Raw genomic sequence first — 24,913 nt, forward strand, 5'->3', positions numbered from 1 at the left:
ATTTGGAAAGCAGTATGGAGATTTCTTGGAAAGCTGGGAATGGAGCCACCATTTGACCCAGCTATTCCCCTTCTTGGTCTATTCCCTAAAGACCTAAAAAGAGCATGCTACAGGGACACTGCTACATCGATGTTCATAGCAGCACAGTTCACAATAGCAAGACTGTGGAACCAACCTAGATGCCCTTCAATAGACGAATGGATAAAAAAAATGTGGCATTTATGCACAATGGAGTATTACTCTGCATTAAAAAATGACAAAATCATAGAATTTGCAGGGAAATGGATGGCACTAGAGCAGATTATGCTAAGTGAAGCTAGCCAATCTCTAAAAAACAAATGCCAAATGTCTTCTTTGATATAAGGAGAGTAACTAAGATCAGAGTAGGGACGAAGAGCAGGAGAAGAAGATTAACATTTAACAGGGATGAGAGGTGGGAGGGAAAGGGAGAGAGAAGGGAAATTGCATGGTAATGGAAGGAGACCCTCAGGGTTATACAGTGGAGGGGGTAGAGAGAGAGGAGGGGAGGGGAGGGGAGGGGAGAGGTGGGGAGGGGGGAGGGTGGAGGATGGGAAAGGCAGCGGAGCACAACAGACACTAGTATGGCAATATGTAAATCAATGGATATGTAACTGATGTGATTCTGCAATCTGTGTATGGGGTGAAGGTGGGAGTTCATAACCCACTTGAATCAAAGTGTGGAATATGATATGTCAAGAAATTTGTAATGTTTTGAACAACCCACAATAAAAAATTAAAAAATAAATAAATAAATAAATAAATAAAAAAGAAGTAACCCAAATGTCCATCAATAGATGAATGAAAAATATATCAAGTAAAATATGATTTAATTAAACTTTGTAAGTTTGTTGATGTCAAAAAAAAAAAAAAAAGAGGAATGGAAGATGGAGAGGAACATAAGAGAGAGCCTTGATCTGACACATTTAAAGGGAAGGGGTTACTTTTGCATTGAAGAAACATGTGTCCTTCAGGGTTTTGCTTCATTTTTTAAATATAGTTAACCAGACCTACAGTTTTTTAGGCTGCATCCTGCCCCCACCCCCTGATTTGAGGAATATCACCATCACCTTTGATATCTATTTACACAGATCATGGTTAAGCCTCATTCTCTCATTTCATTAGTCAGGGTTCTTCATTACTTTAGGAAATTGTTTGTTCAATAAAGACCTATCTCATTTGATAATGGTCGCTGAATCCCCTGGATTATGGCAGGGATTTGATTTTGTAATAATCTCTCAGGAGAACTGTCCAAACAGCTGTGAAGGCAAGACAGAGCGACCAGGGGCAATCGTATTTTTTAAAGCACAGCAACAGAGACTGAAGCTGATCAAAATGAATCTTTTCTGCTTTTCGCTGGTGAGTTCTTTTACAGGCCCCATTTATGTTCTCATTTTTATGTTGTTGCGTCAAATAAAAGGAGTGAAATTAAGCTTTTATCCTAAGCTTCCTGATGTCAGTAATACATTTAGTGTTTCATAAGATAGTTCCCTTCAGAAAGAACAGAAATAATGCTTTCATTTAGTGCCTGTTAACTCTGTTCAGAGACAAGCAACTTAAAACAAATACATTCATCTACAATAATTATTAGTAATTTAATATTTTTATGATGACTTTAAAAGTATGGTCTTCTGTGCACAGTACTTTTGACTATTTTCTTCTACTTGTTATTAATATGAGAAAAAGTTTTGCAAAATATGCTGCATTGGGGTTACTTGCTTTGCTTTGAGATATTCCAGGAATCAAAAATTTTTCTTCATTGTTTGAGTAATGAATTCCATTCAATGTTGGCTTGGTTAGCTTCCATAGAGGCAGTTTTCTGAGTTACACTGAATTGTAAATGCAAGGTACAATAGATGAAGCCAGACTTGGAGATGTGCTCACTCAAGGGTATAAGCATCTCTCAAATTCCTTTTTACATTATTACTTTTTATTTTCTTTAGCCTGAAGTGGATCAGTGAAAGTTATCAGGTAGTCATAGATCTGGAAATATTTATAATTCTAACCTGCAATTGTGACCATATGCCAATGCTTAAAAGTGGATTTAAAAATAATTTTATTCATTTCTATCTGTGTTTACAGCAAGGCGTTATGCCTATTCATTGGCATTTCAAGATGTCGTTGGGCGATCCCTCTCATTTGGGAAAATAAAATGGTCTACTTTTGATGTTTGTTTTCTTTCCAAATTGCAAATAAGATTAACATAAGTACTAGAGATGGTGCTGACATACATTGCAATACCTAAACAGGAGGCATTTTAAGCCAAGATAAGGGATTTAATCTCAGAGCATCTTGAAAAATAAAATGCAATTGTGAGTTGTGAGAGGCTGAATCATCGAGTTTAAGTTGCCTGTGTAGTCCAATTTACTAAATAACTGCCAGCTCTCAACTTTGCTTTGTGCCATATAAATCTGACTAGAGAAATCCCATTTCAGGTGATTTAAGTGGTATTTTGCATTCTTTTCTAGTTGATCTAAAATAGCTATATATGGTTTATCTGAATACACTTCCCATGGAAATAGGCAGTGTAGCACCAAAGAGGATTGCATTCTGAAATCATTTTGAATGGTAATATAATCAGTATGCTAATGTCTCTATAACATAGCATGGTTCAGCATGGTATAGCATACGCTTGTAATCCTACTGCTAAAGACATATGACTATATAATGAGCGTGATTGTTTTTCTCAGTAATATAGGGAAGGAAGCACATACTATAAAGAATTTCTTCAAAGTCCTGGCTCATGGACTTAATGACTGTAACATGTTTTTCTATCTTTAAAAATTATCTTTATGAAGTTACTTGCTTAGAAACATTTTATTAGATTGAACCATCATAAACAATCATGTGTTCAAGAATTCCAAAGTTTGTTATAAAAATTAATTGCTTTAATAAGAAAATACATATGAAATATTTGAAAAATACTAAAGTTATTTCAGTTGTTTTAAAAATTCCTTTTCATGGAGTAAATAAAAAAAATTACTTAGCATATTGATTCTCAACCAAAGTGTTCCGACAGCGTACTTTTATGATCAGTTAAAAAAAGAAGTGGGGGTGGTTAATAAGCTTTTACCAGGAATTTACTCATAATCCAAAACATATTTTATCTGTCTGTAAGAATGCAAACATGGGACTCTGTTCATTTCAGAGATGAAAATCATTGACTGAGTGGAAATATTACAGAATTTAAAAATGAAGATATATATAAATATATTGACCTTTAAATCTCTGGGAAGCAGGTGATTTTAAATATTAAGTATATCATGGAGAAAATAGTGAAAGAGTTAAATATTCTCTTATTTAAGTGTAGGGGGGAAATTGTAAATCTTTTAGTAAATGGGGTTTTTAAGAGAAATGTAAAGCAGAAACTTAATAAACTACCCATTCAGAACCAGGAGTACTATAAATAATCCATTAAAGGTGATTGCTATTATTTTGGATCTATAAACTTGAAATGGAGTCTATCAAAAGGGAGGCAGAAATACTCCTTTATATATGCCACTCTGACTCCACAATTTTTCTTGGCATTTTATGTTGTGATGAGCATTTTTAAAAGCTTGGTCATTTGAAGCAAAGTGATTTTCTTATTGGGCTCATCATACAGTTATTGAGTTTAGCATGACTTTGTAACCCATGAGGTTGTGAATCAATTATCCCTGCACCATTTCTTTAGTGATTTGAAGCCCTGCGTCTATCTTTATTTTGACTTTCTAGTCTCTCTCTCTTTCCCTCACCTTTTGCTATTTCTTTGACACACCTATTTAATATGATTCTAATGTCAGGTAGATACCTTACTTAGAAAAATACATCCTCCTTGTCCTTCCAAGTTTTGACTTTTAAAAGTCTTTGTTCTTCTTTATCAATTTAGGATCATCTAATCAAAATCCTTTTCCAGATTTTCATATAATTTGACAGCAGATCCTAAGTTATCTACAAAAATATATAGCCTTATTTTTATCAATTCCTTTAATTTTTTCACGGCCTTTAGTGATGTTTTAGAATTTTCTCTATGAAATTTTTACACAAACTTGGTTCAATTTGTTGCTGGAAATCTAAGCATGTTGGCTGCCATCATAAACATTTTTTCCTTGGTTTGCTTTTGCTGATTTATATATACACTGTGATTTTTAGATATTGGTATTACAAATAAAGAATTTGGCTAAATTAAACTTTCCTGGTAGTCTGTGGTTTACTCAGATTTTCAAATGCAATCTATCAATTTCCTTCTTCTCAACTTTTTACTGTCTTCTCTGGCATTGACAGGCGAGAATTCTGTGATGCAGGCACCATATAATTTCTAACTAGGATTTGTGCAATTACTTCTAATTGAGTTTACCTAAGGAGTTTGATAAACAACCCTAATCAGGATAAGAAAGTCCCATCTTTTCCCCAACTTACTAAGATTTTGTCACAGATATTAAAATTTTCAACTGCCTTAGAAGATTTGTTAGGATAAACATTCTCATGAATATTTAATGTACATTTATATGTTGAAACATCCTTACATTCCTGTATTAAGCATGGATAGGCCATGATGTATCTTCATATACACCATGAGTTTTAATTTTCTTGACATTTTATTAGGATTTTTAAAAGTAGGTTAAGAAAAATTGATCTGTTGTTTTCTTGCATTGAGCTGAAAGAGCCATCATTTTCTTTTGCCAGAATTGCTGTTTGTCCTATGTTGTAGCCTCTCAATATACTTTGTCTGCATGTTCATGTCTTTTCCATTTTTCCTCTAATGCTGCAGTCTGGATAAAGTCTTCAGCATTTTTGTACTTCTCAGGATAGAGGAGTTCATCCCAATTTTCAATTATTCAATATAAATGTCTGCAATTATGATATTCATTTTTAAGTTTTTTTTTTCAAAATTGTTTGTTTTTGCTCCTATTTAATTACTCTTGTTTCATTTGTTTTGTTTCATTATAAATTATTTATTTTTAATCAGGTATTATATTTTCATTTATCATCGTGAAGATCATAAATATTCTTTCTTAAATTATTTCTCCATCTGTTTTATGATTTTAATTTCATCTGGAATGAACTGTTTTATTTTCAGATTGTCTGGTTGGCTCTCTTTCTCAGCATTCGATCTCTTCCCATGCTTTGGCTTTTTGAATGACAACTCTCGTCTTTCTCTCTTTCCCCGTGCTCTTTCTCGCTCTCCTTCCTGGCTTCTTCGCCTTTCTCCCTCTACTTGTAGACATACCTCTCAAGTGTCTCTGTGGCCTGTTTAGAACCAGGTGTACATTGCTGGTGCTGGGAGTTCACATCCAACGAAATACATGGTGTATTACTGATCCAGACCCTGAATCATTGGGAGCTTTATCTCATTTTGCTGGCAGTGTTTTGAATTTTGCTTTTCTGTCCTTTATCTACCTATAAGCAGAACCCCAGCAACTGCTGACAGAAGATTCTTTTCTGTCTCATTTACATTTCAGATGAAGTGCTGTATGCGGAAGACATCTTATTACCCCTATGAGGTTTAAGTCTGGCCTATGCTGCCTGTTACTGGAGGAAGGTGTAGCACGCTCTTTCGCTTTGCTCACTCTGTGTTTCTGTTGGTTTGGGGTTCACTTCATGTTAATTAATGTTAGAGCCTGCATATCTTCCTTAACATCTTATTTTCACAATAATGTGCCATGTGTTTGGAACAGTGGTTATGCAAAATAAGAAACTGCAAAGCATAATGGCTGAAAGTTCTAAATGTAGGCAGTGTACTCAAATTTTACTTTGCTAATATGGTAATAAAATATGTTTTTAAAAACAAAAACAGTTTCAGTACAGTACGTTTAAAAAATAAGTTGAGATATATAGTCCATCAGACCTTTGTATTGATGACACCATCATCAGCATCACTAGTTAATATACCTAGAATGAAGTATATAGCTCTCTCCTTTAAGTTTGCTTGCAGATGATGCCAGAAACTAAACTCATTCTGTCTAAAAATGGAGGAAAAAAGCAAGTCAATTAAGTTTGCTTCAAAAAATACAAGGAAAAGTCATAATATAGTTCACAATGGTTTATATATGTCACAAAAGATTAAAAATAATGAATATTATTTATAGTATGCATTTTCTAAACACTAATATTAATGCCTTTACTATCTGTGTGAAATACTTTTGCTATTTCAAGGAATACAGAGTTTTCATTTTATCATTATGACTCCTCTTCATGGTGAATGAACTGCTGCTTTATAGCTGAAAATGCTCAAGTATAGCAGATTGTTTCTTATACAAGTAAGGAATACTAAATAAAGATGCACGTGATTAAATCCTGTGACCCAAACAGTATATTGGATGGATCAAAGAGGCTTCTTTTTAGGAGTTTGAACTGAAAGTCTTCATCATCATGCCTCTTGAGGAATTGCTTCATTTTTTCGATCATGCTTCTTCACGTTTAATTCTTTTACTATTTGTTATTTATTTGTTTATTTTTATTTTCTTTTTAGATATACATGACAGTAGAATGTGTTTTAATGTTTTATATATACGTGGAGTATAACTTATTCTAATTAGGATCCCATTCTTGTGGCTGAACATGATGTGGAGTTTCACTGGTCATGTGTTTATAGATGAACATAGACAATTTATGTCCAATTCATTCTACTGTATTTCCTTTTCCCATCTTCGCTTCCTTCCCTTCATTTCCCTTTGTCTAATCTAATGAACTTCTATCCCCACCACCCCTTATTGTGTGCTAGCATCTACATATCAGAGAACATTCGACCTCTGGTTTTGAGGGATTGATTTATTTCACTTAGAATGATAGTCTCCAGTCTATCCGTTTACCAGCAAATGCCATAATGTCATTGTTTATGGCTGAGTAATATATTATCATGTATATATATATATCATATTTTCTTTATTTATCTGTTGAAGGGTACCTACATTGGTTTCATGTCTTGTAAGTGGTGAGAATGCTTTTCTTCACTGTTGTGTTCACTGCTGAAAAGTATCATACTATAAACTCTTGATCCCTGTGTCTAGCATAATTTAGGTAGAGTACTATGTATAGGTAGGTTGATAACTTAGGTGCTATTTCAAGGAAAATGATTTTTTCTCTTAGTCTTTAACTCACACAGCTCTGCCTTGTAGGAGGGATCTACGGATAGCTTATATGAACCAACCTCAGGGCAGCAAGCTAACCAAGAAAGCACCCGTGGAGGAACCAGCTGTCCTGTCTCACCCACTGAGGACAGGGCACAAACACACCACAATCTCTTCATGGTGAGTAAAGCCTTGAGTGTATCAAATTTCTTTTCCATTGCATATTTAGACTCATTGCTCAATGACACCTGTTAATACAGCAAAAATCCATTGTTCTCAGAAAAGTTCTTCATTTATGTTTTTTTTTTTTTATTTTTGTACTGGGGATTGAAATCAGGGGTATTCAACCACTGAGCCACATCCCCAGCCCTATTTTATATTTTATTTAGAGACAGGGTCTCACTGAATTGCTTAGCACTCACAGTTGCTGAGGCCTGCCTTGGCCTCCTATGCAGCTGGGATTAGGGCATGCTCCACTGCACCTGTGATTTTGTTTACTTTTAGTTTCTGAGTTTCTCCTCATTGTGGCAGCTTTCATGATTTTGGCTTAATATGAACTACTCCTTATTGATTATGCATATAGTATATATTAGGTGATCACACAAATTAAAACATTTAATACTCAAAGCATTATAATTACATTCATTTTCTTGATGAGAAATTGCAGGAGAGAAAGGTAAGATAATTGGCCAAAGGCAATAAGCCATTATGTGTTACAGTCGGCAGGTGCCTTCATCAGTGGCTTCTGGTTAACCAGTTCTGGGTGTGTGTGTGTGTGTGTGTGTGTGTGTTTGGGGAGGAGAGACATGGATTTGTAGAGTATGTCAACTCCCATGATGTAAACATGTGTCCCTTCTAGCTAATTTACAGCTTCCAAAGGTTAGCTACAGGATTGCAATACCTAATATTTAATTATTAATTATTTTGAACACTGACTTCAGCATACCACCATCAGTTTTCCAATCCTATAGCCTAACCACTTTACTAAACTATTTCTTGAATTTGCAAACACATATTATCAGCTTAAAAAATAGGTTACCAGAATGGAAATGCAAACATTTTCTGTAAATTATCATTAAATTGACAGAGATACAAAGTTCTCTGAGTTCTGCAAGAACTTTTTAAAATAATGCTTTTTAAAAATAATGCTGTCTATTCTAACTCTTAGTTGTGCTGTATTTAAAATAGTTCTATACTAACAAACTTGTTTAACTTCATTGTGACTCAGGACAATAAAAATATTTAAAAAATGTCTGCTGCAAGTGAGAATGTTTTAGATGTCATCTCCTGCCCTTACAATCAAACTTTTGCCCAACAAATCACAAGTAATTAATGTTAATGATGATTTATGCAGTGCATCTGTTTTTGTAAAGCACTAAACTCAGTGATGTGCATATATGAAATTATTTATATTTATTCCCACAACAATTTCAGAAAGGTTTAGAAATGTTGAGAAAAGTAACTTGCCAAGTTAAAAAGAGGATGTGTGAGGATTCAAGCCCAGATATTTTTTACTCTAGAGAAAGGGTTACAATAAAGGCCTTCAGAGTTTTACACTTGCCTTCACACCCACCAATTTTGTTCTTTGGTTACATTGAAAACTGCTTTTTTTTATGGCTTACAGAAGATTTCTGCTTCTCAGAAGCATAGATCAACTAGAAAGCAATGCTATTAGCGAACAAGTTCAATAATTAGTTTCAGTAAAATAGAAATAAGACAAAAACATTTTCAATCCAGTGAAAACTCTTTCCTCACTTCTATACCCTTTGCAATATCCATAGATGTTGGCATTGACAGATGTGAATATGAGGAGGCAGAAATATATTTTACATATTTATGTGTGAGAGAGAGATCATTTACATAGAGGCCCTTCTTTGACCTCATAGAATGTTCATATGCATTTTCACCCTGTAATTAAAAGGAAAAATTGAATAGAGCCTGAAGATCTTTCCTTAAATGTGTGAATTTAATAAGTATGCATGACAAATAAACAAGTTCATGGCCAACTAGCCTACTAGAATTTTTTTTTCAAAAATCATGTATCTTACAACAATAAATGATAATAATAAAAACATGATTTAAATTGCTACAGTTCTCTCCCTTTCTGTTTCAGTATTTAGTTAAAAACTTATGTATATAAACAAACTAGTATGTGTATATGTATGTGTGTGCACACATAGGATATCTGTATGTGTGAGTGTGTGAGTGTGTGTGTGTGTATACATACCCATAAACTGAAAGGTCAGTTTGACCATTGATTCCACCATTTCATTATTGAATTAAATTGATCTTATTAAATTATATTTGATAATTTTTATATTAGCAATGAAAATAGTTCCTCTGTTGGATAAAATAAAGTCAGTCTTCTAATAATGAAATTAAAAGATTTTAAGGATCTACATTCTTAGTCTTCCTAGTTCATGGTTTGAAGTTTTCCTGATTTTCCCTCTGAGCCTCTGAAGAACGGATTTCTTTTTTTTTAACCCTAGTATTTGTGTTTATTTCAGTCTTCTTTCTTTCTTTCCCCTAATTCAAGAGAAATATATTTTGGAAAAATCTTGACAGTATCAGAAAAATATTATTTTTGACTGGGTTCTCTAGAAATACTGTGAGCACTCCCCTAATGTGGATTGTGCTCTGCCAAGAGTTCCTAACCCTCAATCCAATTGTGTCTGTAGCCTTCCCAGAGAGGACAGGTGCTCTCAAAAGCTGTAGCACCAACCTGACATCACTGCTAGTTGTTACAGTGAAAATTACAACTCAACCTGAAAATAATGTCATAGGCCACATGAATTGAAAAGAAAAATCAAAATGAGAGAAGCATGCTCAGGTTTTTTTGGCTTCTAGTAAGAGCTATTGTATTCATACATAGTTATTAAGAATTTTACTATTTGGAAAATAATTTTAAACATGGAGGGGAGTTCCATGGACAAACATAAGATTATCCAGAATCTTAAACAAGATGATCTGGTATAGACCAACTGCACAATTAAGGGTAGCGGAGTTGTTGGGGGAGAGGGGATAAGTTTTCCAGTGAGGAACATTATGTATAGTTGGCTTGTAATTAAATGCAGTAGTTCCAGGAGAGGATGAAAATTTGGAACTTGTCCAAAGAGGAATCAATTAAAACATTATATTTTATTAAATTTTAAAAAGAGAATAATGTCATCTAGTCTATTAGCAAAATCAAGGAGTTTTGTAAGGAATCCTGCTAAAAACAGTGGGTAAAAACTCCATAGAGTGAACAAATATAAATATAAATATTATATGCATAATATATAAATATAACAAGTATAAATATGAATGTTGAAAGAAAATGTAGTAGCATTCTAAACTAAGGACTGACCACTCTCTTATTATTTTAAGTGTTGAATGTACATTCTTGGTTCTGTACAAGCTGCAGTATCTCCTGATTATGTCCAAGTATAATAAATATCTTGAATTAGAAAAAGAGTGAGAACATAAAATTTTGTATCTCTGCCAATTTGGGGTTAAGTAGATCAAAACTTAAATATCTGGTTTGCCATCTATATTGATTGATGGAAGCAAATAATCATCAATTTTCAACTTCATTTTGTATCTCATAAATTAAATTGATGAGAAATTTGAGCCTTTTCAAAAAATGACTTTATATGTAAGGCAGGGGCTATGTTCCTATTATTTATATCTTGCACGTAGTGGTTGCTCAATAAATATTTGTATACTAAATAAATGGATTAATGCAGGTGCATTTCTTAAGCTAACAAAAGTATCAATAATGGTGATTCAATGATGCAAGGTCTAAAAGTGTGAACTTTGGTGGAGGGCAGAAATGAATTCTCTACTTATGAGGTATATGACCTTGGAAATGTGCTTGAATTCTCTCAACCTCAGTTTCCTTCTGCTGTAGAACATGGAGAATGAGTCTCTTTATCAATCTGGCCAAGCATGATTGCAGACAACAGAATCTGCTCTTGCTAATGTAAGCTGAAAGGATTTAGCACATAAGTTAAAAGACCATCAGAAGGGATGATATTTCATATTTCAGAACAAGGATTGCAAATTACAGCCTGAGCATCCTGAATTTATACTGTCTATGAGCTAAGAATGGCCTTTACATTTTTAAAAGTTTGTTTAAAAACAAAAATAAATGAGCCAATAGAATGCAATAAAATCTATGTGAAGCCTAAAATATTTCTATCTGGCTCTTCACAGAAAAAGGTTGCCATCTCTGCCTTAGAGCTGCACCGTACAGCCACAGGTGGCAATCGAGTATTTGAAAAATGGCTAGTGTAAATGCAGATGGCATTAAGTGTAAAAAAGTAAGCCATACTGTAAAGACTTCATATGACAAGAATGTGAAATACTGTAACAGTTTTATATTGATTGTTGAAATGATACTTACTATCTGAGGTAGGTCAAATGAAATGTCAGTCATTTCTTTTACATTGTTGCTGGATATGGCCTCCACTTCCACTTCCCACCTTCTGGATTTCTTGTAAATGCATGCATTCTGCCACACTTAAGTCACATCTGTTATGCAGACTTCAAGGGAACTTGTGAAATGTGGTTTTCAGCCTCTGGCTCCTGCATCTGGGAGACAAGCCAGAGGAAAACATGCCAGAGCCACACCTCTGCAGTAGGCACAAAGAGGGACTGACTTTCTGCAGGTGGCTCTTCTCTTTCATAGATAGTGTCATTTCTACCTCAGGGTCCAATTGTTAGGCTCATGTTGAAAATAACTTGGAGACAATGATTCTCTGACATTTGGGGTTTGTAAAATGTTAACAAATTAAAATGTAATTTTCCCCCAGTTAAGATGGAGAAAAATGGCAAAAGGCAAAACTATTTAATACCATTCTATTTTAGAAGAAATTGCAAAGATGTATTACACAGAAAGACTTTGTTATAACTTTTGGCCGCTGTTTTCAAGAGCGGCTGGACTTCAGGATGACCTAAAGATACAAACAGATAGCTAAAACCCACCCTGAACCTATTCCTGTTCATTAGAAATAGCATGACCCACATGTTTAATTTTAGACATTCTAGTAGTCACAATTCAAAAAAAATTAAAGAGAAATAGGTGAAGTCGGTTTAAAAATCTATTTTAATTAAATGAATTAATCCAAAATACACATTTCAATACACAACTAGTTATATTCTTGTATGTAAACTAACACTTTGGGATCTAGTGTGCATTTTAATACTAAGCAGCACATCTCAATTCAGATTCTAGGGCTTCAATGGTTAAAGTGAGCTCAGCCTCAGAGAAGCAATAAAAACAGTATGTTTTTACCCACCTTTGGTTTTCAAATCAAAATCAAATCAAAATTTATTTCCTAAATCGCATCAGGCACATGTGCAGTGCTCAATACCCACATGAATATTTGATGTTGGTGACAGAATTGAAACATCAGATAACTAGATAGTATTAATTGTCCTCATTTAGGGCAGTATAAGTATTAAAGAGTAAAAATACTCAATGACAAGATTTGGTTACGTAGATTTAGAATGAATACAGATATTAAAATTTAACTACACTTGATAAGAAATATTTATTTATATATTTAGAAAGAAATAAGATTATAGGGAGCATATGTATTTACCAGGGATGAAGCTGAGCTGGAGACTCCATTGAAGTGACAGGTGGAGTCAAGACTGGAGTTCTGGCTTCCCAAACACTGCTCTTGTTAACTGGCCTCTGCCCCAAGTGTGTTTGTGTATGGTGCAGGCACACATGGGTACACAAGAGTGAGAGACTAGAAGAGGTGTTAGTGGGAGAATGTCTTTGGGAGATGAAAGTGAGGAGGAGGGCAAGATAGCATGAGGGAAAAAAACCCTCCACAATATAATATATATGCTAAATATAATCTGTTATCTAGAGGACATAGCAGACAGAACTGAGATGGGCAATGAAGTTAATAGACTAGCATTTTATTCTTGATCCCAGGCTGGGAACTGTGTATCCTCGGGAATGTTATTGAACTTCTCTGACCTTAAATTTTCTGAGCAATAGAATATGGATAAAAATATCTGTCTCTTCATTTGTAGGGAGGATCAAATGTTAGAAGACATTTTAAGCACCTGGCACAGTGTGTGTTAATGATCATTTCCCTTCCTTCTGCAAACCATCATACTGGGGCAGAGTGATCTTTTAATTTAATATCCTTGATTAAATGACTTTAAGTGAAACTCTCACTTGAGCATCATATCGTTTTAAAATAATTTCTCAAAATAACTTGTAATCAGCACTCCTTACCTAAAAGCATTGATTTTTACTGGGCTGGACAAGAAGAAGCAACAGGATTTATTGTTGATGTGCATTAGGAAACCTGAGATTTTAATCTCTGCAAATTGCCTCAAAGTCCCAGGTGTAGTGCAATGCTTGACAATTCAACCTCAGATTCCCCACCACAGATAGATAGTGGTAAACAAGAAAATCTATCATAGTGAACATTTGTTCACCTACTAATTCATATTTCAATGTTTTCCTTTTAAACTTAAATATTTAAAAAACGTAAGTTTATTTTTTAAAATATATCCACTTATCCGCATTCTGCATTCATGAAAAGCACGGGAGAAATCAATAAAATTGGTCCCAGTTACTAGATGTTAATGAGAGGGTAATATAGCAGAATCAAGCATAGTTTTAAACACAAACAATGTGAAGTGTGTCTAACAGTTGGTTAGAACTCAGTACTAATGAGGCCAAGGTCAGGGGTTTAATCCTCTTATGGCCAGTTAGTTTTTGCTCTATCCTGTACCCTCTAGCAGCATTTGTGACCCCAGCCAGACATCTTGGATATGCACTCCACTGATCATCAAGGGGTCTGGGTTGGAGGACAGGGGCCACCACACAAAACCATTACCCATGACAATAAAGGCAACTCCAGGGAAGATCTACCTTGCTTCCTTTGCCTGTGAAGGCTTTCCATCACTATAATCAGTCTCAAGGCCACCAGGTGCAAGTCTCAGCCTCAGCTTATTATCATGAGAAAATAGCAAAAGCATTAAGAAAGAAAGCTGAGTTCTCACCCTGGCTTGGTTCCTAAATAGCATTAAAGAAGTCATTATCCAATCTGGAACTCAGTTTCCACCTCTACAAAATGAAAAGATTAGATTAGGTGCTCTCTAAGGCCCCTTACTGCTCTCAAATGGTTCCATGAATACATTTAAAGTTTCTTTTTTTCTTGCAAGGAGGAAGAACTGTTTAACATTAAATGTTATTGTTTTCCTTTCCGAATTGCAGACAGAATTCTAAGTTGGCCTCAAATGAACTCCTCTATGTTAGGTAGGATTTTCTGAGGAATGTTCATAAGTGTGTGTGTGTGTGTGTGTGTGTGTGTGTGTGTGTGTGAAAAGAGAGAGGGAGAGAAAAAGAAATTTTAAGTAATTGACTCATGCAATTGTATAGGGCAGTCTAAGCAGGCTGCAGACCCAAGGAAGAGTTTATGTTAAAGTGGAAATTTGAGGGTAGTCTGGAGGCAGAATTCCCTCTTCCTTGGATGAGATTGGTGGAAGTGTTCTTAACACCTTAAATTGATTAATTGAGGCCCACCCCCATAATGAAGGGTGATTTGCTTTACTTAAAGTCTACTGATTGAAATGTCAATCTCATCTATGAAATGCTTTCATGAAAACATTATAGATTCCTGTTTTACCACATATTTTAGTAATATGACCTACACATGTTGACACACAAAAATAACCATCATATCTGCCCTTGGGTACTTGTGTTGTTGTGTGACCCTCACTCTGCTGTGTGACTTAATTTTAATTGAATATGGCAAAGGTGACAGGAGTGACTTCATAATGAGATTACAAAAGCCTTGCTATGAGATTGCCATTATTACTTTTTTGGATTGCACATTACTCTGAAGCAAGATCCCACATAGAAGAGTCCCATGTGGCAAGGAACAACCAGTAAGAGAATGAGGCTTTCAATTTCACAGCCTCTGGAAAATTGAATGTTGTTGACAATCATTGTGTGAGGCTGGAAAAAGACCCTTTCCCCAGCTGAAACTACAAATGAGACCTTAGTCCTTGGGCCAACAGCTTTTTGCAACCTTTTGAGAGACTACAAAACTTAGAAATGAGTGAGATGATTTAGTCATAGAAATTGTGAGATTAAGAAATGTGTATTATTGTCAGTCACTAAATTTTGGAATAATTGGTTGTGTAATAAAAAATAACTGATATAGAAATTTGAATTAATATAAATATTGATCAGGGTTATTTGTAGGTAATCAAATCTAAGCTAATTTAAGCAAAATAAAATACATACAAGTTACTCAGAGCTCAAAATTTTTGTAACTCTCAGCTTGCAGAAATATCTATAATAATTACTACTTCTGCCACAACCAGGAAATAGCCGAATCAAGAAGTCACCACTGCAGTGGTGGGTTCCAGAATCTATCTCACTGTCTCTGTTGAGATATGTGACATTCAAAAAGACTGCTTGGATTTAATGGAGATAATGGGGATTGGGGGAGGGGGAGCATGGGAGGAATGGAGGAACTTTAGATAGGGCAAAGGGGAAGGTGGGAAGGAGAGGGGGACCGGGGTAGAAAGATGGTGGAATGAGTTGGACATCATTACCCCAAGTCCATGTATGAAAACACGAATGGTGTGACTCTATTCTGTGTACAACCAGAGACATGAAAAACTGTGCACTGTATGTGTAGTATGAATTGAAATGCATTCTGCTGTCATATATAACAAATTAGAATAAATAAATAATTTTTAAAAAAGACTGCTTGAGACAGGCACAATGGTGCATGCTTGTAATCCCAGCCACTGGGGAGGTTGAGGTTGGAGGATCTCAAGTTCAAAGTGAGCCTCAGCAACTTAGGGAGACCCTGTCTCAAAACAAAATAAGGGCTAATGAAGTAGTAGGTCATGGTAACACACTCCTGGGTTCAATCGTTAATGCCAAAAAAATAAAAAATAAAAAGGCTGCTCACACTTTGATTTTTCCCTATGTAGTACATTAGTGTCTACAACTTGGTGCCTATGATAGGTGGGATCTGAACAGTCAGTTCTAGCAGTCAGGATAGTTAGATATTTTCCTCCCTTTCTTCCCTACCTTTTCCATCTCCTCTTTCTCTTCTTCCTCCTCCTTCTACATACTGATTTTCAGGTAAATGAATGATAGATATCCATACACACACACACACACACACACACATACACACACACACACACCCTACCCAAATATCTAGAGAATAAGATAAGAAATCATGTGATTAGATTCTGTAGTATAAATATCAAGTATAACTTCTGTAAGAATTGCCAAAAACGAAATTTAAAAATAATACCATATAGTAAGTAGGAATACAGAATTTTGCAGGTCAACCAATATTAAAAATCCCAGCTTTGAAATTAACCAGCTATGTGATCTTGCATAAGTTCCCTAAACTCTTTAAGCTTTTATTTTTCTCTTACAATATGAGAAAACCATCTGTGTCCTCTTTATCATCAGGTGAGAATAAAAAGTGATGAGGTATTTCACATTTATGAGCACAGTGCCTGGCACAAAGTAAGTGATCAGTAAGAGGTGTTCACTCTAGGCATGTAACTGTGGTTTGTGGTTTAATGGTGCAAGCTGCATGGAGAAAGTGAGATTTAAGCTGAGCTTAAGAAGGAAGAACTAGAGTCAAAGTTGGTGAAAGGTTTTGATCTCACCCAGGGAGGCCAATACAACAACAAAAAGTGGTGAAAGGCAGGTGGGTAAGACATTATCTTTGCACAGGGTCCTAGCACCTTTCATAAAAGGCCTTAAAAAGCACTTAGAGTCTAGTGCCTTATAAATGGATAAATGGACATGTTGAAATGTGGCATGTCATCTTAGAATAGGTGAGTAATGGAGAGGTCAAGGTAGGTCACTCCCAGGTTGGTATTCTAACCACTTAACTGCATTTCTTACTTGGCTCCAAACTATTAAAGTTGGGAGTTTTTCGTTCTGCCTCCATATTAACATCAGCATTGACATAGCCATTAATAACAGAGACACTAAAGGAAGAAAATGAGATTAACAATGGCATCCCATCAGCTTGGTCTGCATCAAACTATGAACAAGAGAAGTCAGTGTCAAAACAGTGCATGTAATCCTTCATTTCTGGATCTCATGACTTGCAACAAGCCAACATATAAAGCATAGGTTGTATTCATTAAAAAGACTGCACTTTTCTTCCCTGATTAATTTTTTCCTATTATATGTATGATTGCATACAGCATACTCTGCCACCAATTTATATGTGACACTTTGGGGTGGATTTAATTGGTTTTTCTCCCGTAAATAGAGATTTATGTTAAACTAAAATGGAATCAATAGATTAAGGTTAATTATGCCCTGTTCTCCTTTTTATTTCCTGGGCGTATGATACGATTACTAATTGAATCTAATGAAAGCCATAGTTATCTCTTTAATCATGTTTTTAAAGAAAAAACTGTAAAGCAAAAAAAAAAAAAAAGTCCATTCCCACTTCAATTTTCTCTTAAAAGCTTTGTCATCCCTACTGGCTTTGGGTAGATCAGGAATCACAGCTTATTTCTACTGAAAGGGATTTTAAGTTTCTCAAATCTTCATTCTATGGATGTGAAGAACTGAGAGGGACTTTGGATCTTTCCCAATTTATTTACAGACCTGGGGACAACGAGCCAGATTTTGGAGGGCTGGTTTAGTTCTTTTCTATCATAGAAAGAATTGATATTTTTACTCATCTCATTGTCAATCACTCTTCTTGAATGTTTGTTTGGCTTGACCTTGTTCCATTTGTGACCATGAGGATTAAATAAAATAATGATATAAGTGTCAGGAAACATGAAATGTAATATTAAATATGAGTTGTTCTTTCTCTATCTGAAACCTGGTGCAAATAAAATCTCATAAATCACAACACATTTAGGGCTATTTAAGATAGCTCTCCGTTTCAAGAACTCTGAAAGGGATTTTTTATTTTTGAAAAAAGAAGACTCTTTTATAATGCAAATAATCATCCCCTAGGTAACCTGTTTTGCCATCCTGGATATTTATAGTGCTATGAGAAGAGTTTGTTACTTCAGGATTGATAGACAGCTCACTTAGCACACCAGTAGACAAATGGCAAAGTTCATATGCAATTTACAAGCTCTATCCTTGATGGATTAGATATGGTCCCTGTGCATTCTCCAGGCACTACAAGCCATAGGATCAGCCCTGAGATGAGGGGCCGTGTGTGGATGCTATATATCACCCTCTTAGAGAAATCAGAATTCATTAGCTCTCGAGGATTGTTACCTCGAGACAGGAGCTGTGCGGGCTGGCAAGCAAGTCTCCTTTCCCAGCAGGATGAGCTGACTGTTGCTTTTTCTTGGTTTTATTCTCATGGGAGGATGAAATCTGTTTTTCCTGAGAAGCATGGCACTATTACGGTAAAAATCTGGGGGCGTCCAATTGCAGAATGTCATCTAAATTCATGGTTCCTTAAGTGTCTATTTTTAATTAAATGTGTTGTATTAAATTACTGAGCATTTCTAAATGATGATGGTGGTGGCATTCACAAAAAGACTCATGCTTTTAAAACACATAAATGTGTGGTCTACATACTTGTCTTCATATAGTACTAAACAATTAGTATTTGTGCTTCAATAATGGTAAGCTTTCTGAATTATTTGTTTCCTAGTGACATATGGTGTTACATTTTCTCTGCATTTTTTTGTAGCTGATCCTCTGGCCAATAGTGCTTATTTGTGAAATCTCTAATCTAGATGACAGATGAATTCTGTATCTTTGCAGCTAAGTTATAGTGCTATGAGAAGAGCAATAACTTTATGTTGTCGTGAAGATACTAGGCATAAAATCTATTTTACCCCTTGCTAGTTATGTGATCTTAGGCAAGAATCTTGACAATTCTCTGCCTCAGTTTTCTTCTTAATAAACTGAGGATAATGTGATGGTATAAATTGCATAGCACAGGTTTGAGGATTAAATGAATTACTACATGTAGAGCCTTTTGAACTTGTGTGTGTTCTACCATGATTGTTCTGCAAGTGAGTAAAGTCAAGACGTTACTAAAGGGAAAACATTGAAGCCTGGTCACTCTTAGTCACTGACTTTAACTAATTGTGCTCAGACTAGGCACATTTACCTTTGTAAATTTACCTTTGTGACATTTACCTTTGTGACATGTTCTATACCTTGGGAGAGTTCTTCATGATGTTTTTTCCCACATGTTCATAGTTCGGAGGCAAGACAGAGGGGTTCATGACTGATAGACTCCTTCATATTTGTGATCGCCCTCCCTTGTTTTTAGAACAGGGTTGATTGCTGGATACGCATTCTTTCCTCACCCTGCCGTCTTCTGGTGCACTGCAGAATGATTCTTCTTTATTAACTTCGATGCATCATAGTTATCCTCTTTGCTAGGTGGTCTTAGAAGTTTTAAAAGGAGACTGAGGAGGTAGCTTAGTTGTAGAGCACTTGCCTAGCACGTATGATACCTGGGTCCAATCCACAATATCACAAAAAAAAAAGGAGAGAGAAAAAAATAAAGAAGTTTTATTAACTGTTATATCTTTTTTTTGGACATCTCTAGGAACTTTTGTTGAGGCACGGGAAGATGAGAAGTTTGGAAGTGGCATTTTTTTGAATTACTGCACTATTATTTTAATAAAACCATTTTAGTTATGCAGGTGAATTATCTTTGTTCTTTCAAGAGATGTATTGAAAAGTAGAAATCAAATAATTCTAATGGAAATTCATATGCATATATACAAACACATATATACATGTGTACATATATATGTGTTTGTATATATGTTCAGCTCTTGCCTGATATCAGAATTTTATGTAACTATTAATGAAAAATTCATCAAATGAGAAATAGCACCATCTATAAGTATTTTTAATGTGCTTGGCATCATGCAAGGATTTAATGCCAATTAGCTTATTTAGCCTTCAAAATTAAGAAAGTGGAATCTGAGAGGATCCTGAGATCAATAGTCATTGATGGTAGATAACTGAGAGAAAATTACTTGAAATTCTTCATTGTTTCCAAAATAGGGATGGGTACAGGAAATGATACCTCAAAATGTGCCACCTTGGTATACAGAATATTTTAAGCTGAAAGAAATTGAGAAAAAACATAGAAGGAGGAAGTTCTCTTTGACCTGCTTCTACCTTCTCATTTGTAAAGTGGGTCATAGAGACCAATATTTTCCTTGCCCATTTCTCCCCTGAAGTAGGTCACAGAAACTAGGATTTCCCTTGCTCCTTTTCCTGGATGCAGACCATAAAACCTAAGAAGGTTACTCTCTGATATTCTCCCTTTCTCCTCTCTGGAAGGCTCTCTGGTCACAGGTATTCTGCCTTATCCCTGGAGAGAAGACATGTCACATAAAGAGTCTAGGAAGCTGAACAAAAAACCAGACCTTTTAGGTTCCCCCAGGATCCCACCAGTAGATCATACCTTAGTATTCTCTATACCTCTGTGTGACTGTCCATAAAAATACACAGATTTCCCTAGAACTTTGGATTTTCATTTTTAAGTTATCCATGCCATGTATGTATGTATATATATATATATTCTTTAATAAGTACTTTCCTTTTTAAAAAAATCTGTTTTTCGTTATAGAGGTGCCAGCCAGGAACCTTGAAAGGTGAGGAAAGAAATATTTTCTCCCTTATAATAGTGTCAGTACATAGTAGATGCTCAGTAAATGTTTGTTAAATGAACTGCCAATGTAGGAATGAATGAATTGTACAATTCCAAATAAGTATAGTAGAATAATTTAACCAAGATAACACACTGCATGCATGACCCTAGGCAAGTCAATTTACCATTTTAAGCCTCAGTTAACTCACTTGTAAATCAAAGGTAAGATCCCATCAGTTTCACAGTCTTAAAAATTCACCATGGGTTTTACACTAGCAGTTACTGTCAATCATTTTTCTCTGGTATAGAAACACCTTTGATATTTCCATTAGCTAGAAAACAATAGCTCCTAACATGTACTTCATTCTTCCTTTTGATGTTGTAATTTGAAAACGAGATTGGTAAACCAATAATGCAAGAAACATGTACAGATTAGTCTCAAGACCAAAGAACAGTCATCTGTAACCAGGGCCTGAGAATAGAAATATGATATTTGATATCTAAAATGTATCTCTTCTTTTATGCGGCACCCTTTTCTTCATTTCTTTCACTTTCTCAATACATATATGTATACGTGTGTGTGTGTGTGTGTGTGTGTATTGATTTGACCTAGTTTCATAGTTATGTAGAAATGCTTTTCTCCTGGAGCCTACCTGCATGCACATTATGAATAACACAGGTTGAACATATTCCTTAGTTTCTGTTGATTCATTTGTAATAATGTGCCTATGTTTTACGTTTTTATAACCATTTCAAGGAGCAAAAATTAAATGAAGCCACAAATTCATCAGTGAATGAAAGAAAAGACCAATGATCAGTGCTAGGTTTAGGGTATAATAAAATGAGAACTAACAGAAGTAAATTTTACCTGGTATTTATGGTAACTGTCAAATTAATGGACAAAATGGAATTATTTCACTCAGAACGGGTGTCTTCCTTTTGGAGTTCAGACCATAAGAAACACCATGCATGTTTGCATGCACACACACTAACAGCTGTAGTTCTAAAAATAAAGCCGTATGGAGTCTTTCTTGACTTGCCCCTCCAGAAATAAAGAACCGGGGTCTGAACTCCAAAGTACCAGACAGTCTGCTTATGTAAGCAGAAGTCAGAGTGGGAAGGCAGTTTATATTTTCCACAGCTGCTTTAAGTCTAGCACAAGCAGTACTAAAAATTACTTAACCAGTTCAGTAGTAATCTACAACTAGGCGACACCCAGGGAACAGGCCTATTATTCTAATTAAGTAGATGGTGCCCTGTTTAAGTAATCCCCTTTCCTCACATAATCACACTTCAGACCCGAATTTAATGTGCTTGACTCCAGGCCCCGGAGGAAGCAGGCTGCCTAAGGAGAACTATATTAACTCTTTCATCTTTGCCGGAATGTAAAGAAGTTCAAATTTTTTTCCCAAAGTATTCATTGAAAGAAAATTTGTTAATAAAAGATCCCCAAATCTAAGCAGATTTATTAGAAGAAAAAACTTGGATGACCCATTTCCAACAGAAAGAAGTGAACAGTCCCTAGAGGATGTGATAATATGTGTCCTAAAAATCTCTATCCATGGTTTGAAATTATTTCAATCTTAGTCCAGATGTTCCCAAAACTCAACCCAGAAGCTAATTGTTTCTCTTAGCTAATTGTTTCTCTTTCCCCATGATGCATGATCAGCAGTCACAAATCCTTAACCAGTTTCGTGTGTGTACAAACCTGACTACAAGTATTAATTTAACAAAGGATTCACTGGGTGAAACAGGTGATGGCTGGAATAATAAATACACCGTTGCCCTGAGTTCAAGCATTCTAGGCTCAACTGCACATGAATTTTGTGAGCCATCTGGAATTAATCGGTTTGAAAGAAAAAAAAAAACAATGAAACACTGATATAATAAGCTGATTTAAAAATATGGTGATTCAAATTTTAAAATGTAAGATGTATCTACTATTTTCCATTTTCCTTTTAGTAGAGTCACCTTTTGTACTGGCTAACTCTAGACTCGATCCCTTTCTATTCTCACAAAAGGCAGAATCTATTTTTAAAATTATAAGATTTGTAATCCCAAGAGAGCAATCTAAACCCATAGGGCAAATGATTGAGACTTGGGATTGTGGATTCTGACCATTGAGACATATTTGGCCCAGGAAGCATAGATGGTATGAATAAGGAGCTTGCCCCTTCCTCGTGAATTCCAGATATATAGGACAGAAAACGTGGCTACAAAGGGGAATGTCCTTGCTCTCTCCTCATGACCATTCCTAACTGCTTAAGCTTGTGTGCCTGCTGATCTTGGTGAAAGAAACACAATTAGCTTCCAGACTGAGGCTTGGCAACATCTAGACCTGAAGAATTTCATAAAAAACCACTGTGGATAGAAATTGGTTACTTTTAGGACACATGATAACAAAGCCCAGAGAATTTAAGGTGTGGTCAGTTAGACCATTAACTCCTCAGAGGCCTGCTGATGTCTCAGCTCTCCACAGGTCTTAGTTCCTAACTCTCACATCCTTATATACACTCTACTCTGCTACTAGATGTCCTCCCTGGGTAATCCACACAGATTTCAAACTTGTCAAAACTTTTCCATAAGGTGGGGAACTTGTTTCATTATTCACTTTCAGTAAAGCACTGCTCAAAAACTGAAACAACAACAACAACAACAACAACAACAACAAAACCCCAAGATATTCAAATTATCCTCTGATTGCTCAACAAGAAATATAGTACGGGTTAGAGGAATGACCCCCTTAATCACTATGCTGGGGAAAGATTCTGATTTGACTCTCACAGGCTGATACCATTAAACATTTGAGTAACAGAACCAACTTTACTTTTTAAACAATTTTTTATTTGTTCTTTTTAGTTACACATGACAGTAGAATGCATTTTGACATATCACACATACATGGAGTATGACTTCCCATTCTTGTGCTTGTACATGATGTAGAGTTACACTGGTTGTGTATTCACATATGAACATAGCAAAGTTATGTCTAATTCATTCTGCTGTCTTTCCTATTCCCATCTGCCTCCCTTCCCTTCATTCCCCCTTGTCTAATCTTCTATTCTTCCCTCCTACCAACTTTTCTTTTTCTGATTTTCTTTCACCATTCTTTGTAGCTTTGTATTTCTCTTTCCCACTACATGGAATAGTGTTCCAATTTTTTTTAGTACAGTATGCAAATTTCTACCATATCAAACAGATCAAACTTCCCAGAACATGATCTGCTGTCTATAATGCAGCACAAGTTCAGTACACATTTTTTGAATGAAGGATGGGATGAACAAAAGAGAATCTGAGGGGTTCTCAAAGAGGCCTGGGGGGAATTTTAGCTCTTCCGAGGATGGTAGAAAATATGGTGACATATTCTTCCCCTAAATGTGTAAGGGATTTTGCAAACCATTCAGTTGCTCTGAAGAGAAAGGTCAGATGAATCACAGATGATTTCAACATCCATAGGGTATTGTAATAATCTACTTTCCTTTGGCAAAAGAAGGTACCAAGCTGGTGGTGTAGCTTGGTGATGCAGCCCTTGGCTAGTAAATGAGAGACCTCTGGGTTGGATCACCAGAACTGCAAAAAAAAAAAAAAAGATACTATATAAAGCAATTAGCATACTCTGGCATTCATCTCTCCCCTTGGTTTCGGTGGTCTGAAGTTGTGAGGATTTAATTACATGCTTTGATTTAAAAGACCAGTTATGTTTTTGTTTTTGTTTAACTGGGAAGAGCTTAGAATGAGGTATAAACTCTAGTTAATAGGGAAAATACCCTAACATTCTTAAAGTTGCAAAGGCGAAAGAAGAAAACAAATAAAGATCTCTGTGACACATTACTGAAAAAGGAGAAAACACTCATCATTTTACTAGGTAAGACAAAATGAGCTGCACTTGATTTACACCACAAGGCTGAGCACTGTTTGAATTCTTTCTGATTTCTTAAAGTGGTTTTATTTTTCTTTATTTATTTTACAGGAAGTTTCTAATTCTGACAATGAAGAACCAAAAAAGAGAAAGTAAGTCAAATTTACTTTGTAAATTTTATGTTCTCTTAGTCCTATAAAGTGGAATGTGACTATTTTTTTTTATTTTTATTATTATTTTTTTACTGTCCTGTGCAGATCTGGGTGTGTATAACTCAGAAACCATTTCTGTTTATGCGATTGCATAAGAAAACTGTGTTATGCCATTTCTGTAGACAGGGATGTGAAAATTAAATTTTCAGAAGAAAAAATATT

At 35.3% G+C, this 24,913-nt stretch overlaps 1 protein-coding gene across 1 annotated transcript in view; it reads left to right on the forward strand.

The window, feature by feature from the left end:
* Nucleotides 1–1,353: 1,353 nt before the first annotated feature.
* Samsn1 (SAM domain, SH3 domain and nuclear localization signals 1) overlaps nt 1,354–24,913 on the forward strand; it is a 144,390-nt gene continuing 120,830 nt past the window's right edge. Inside the window, exons 1-3 of the mRNA XM_046430497.2 lie at nt 1,354–1,377; nt 7,116–7,247; nt 24,651–24,691. Of these exons, the coding sequence (XP_046286453.1) occupies nt 1,354–1,377; nt 7,116–7,247; nt 24,651–24,691 (197 nt within the window). The remainder of the gene's footprint in view (nt 1,378–7,115; nt 7,248–24,650; nt 24,692–24,913) is intronic.

Source organism: Marmota monax, unplaced genomic scaffold (genome assembly GCF_021218885.2).
Source record: "Marmota monax isolate L192 unplaced genomic scaffold, Marmota_monax_Labrador192_F-V1.1 WCK01_AAM20220418_F8-fsc00016, whole genome shotgun sequence".
NCBI classification, from domain to species: domain Eukaryota; kingdom Metazoa; phylum Chordata; class Mammalia; order Rodentia; family Sciuridae; genus Marmota; species Marmota monax.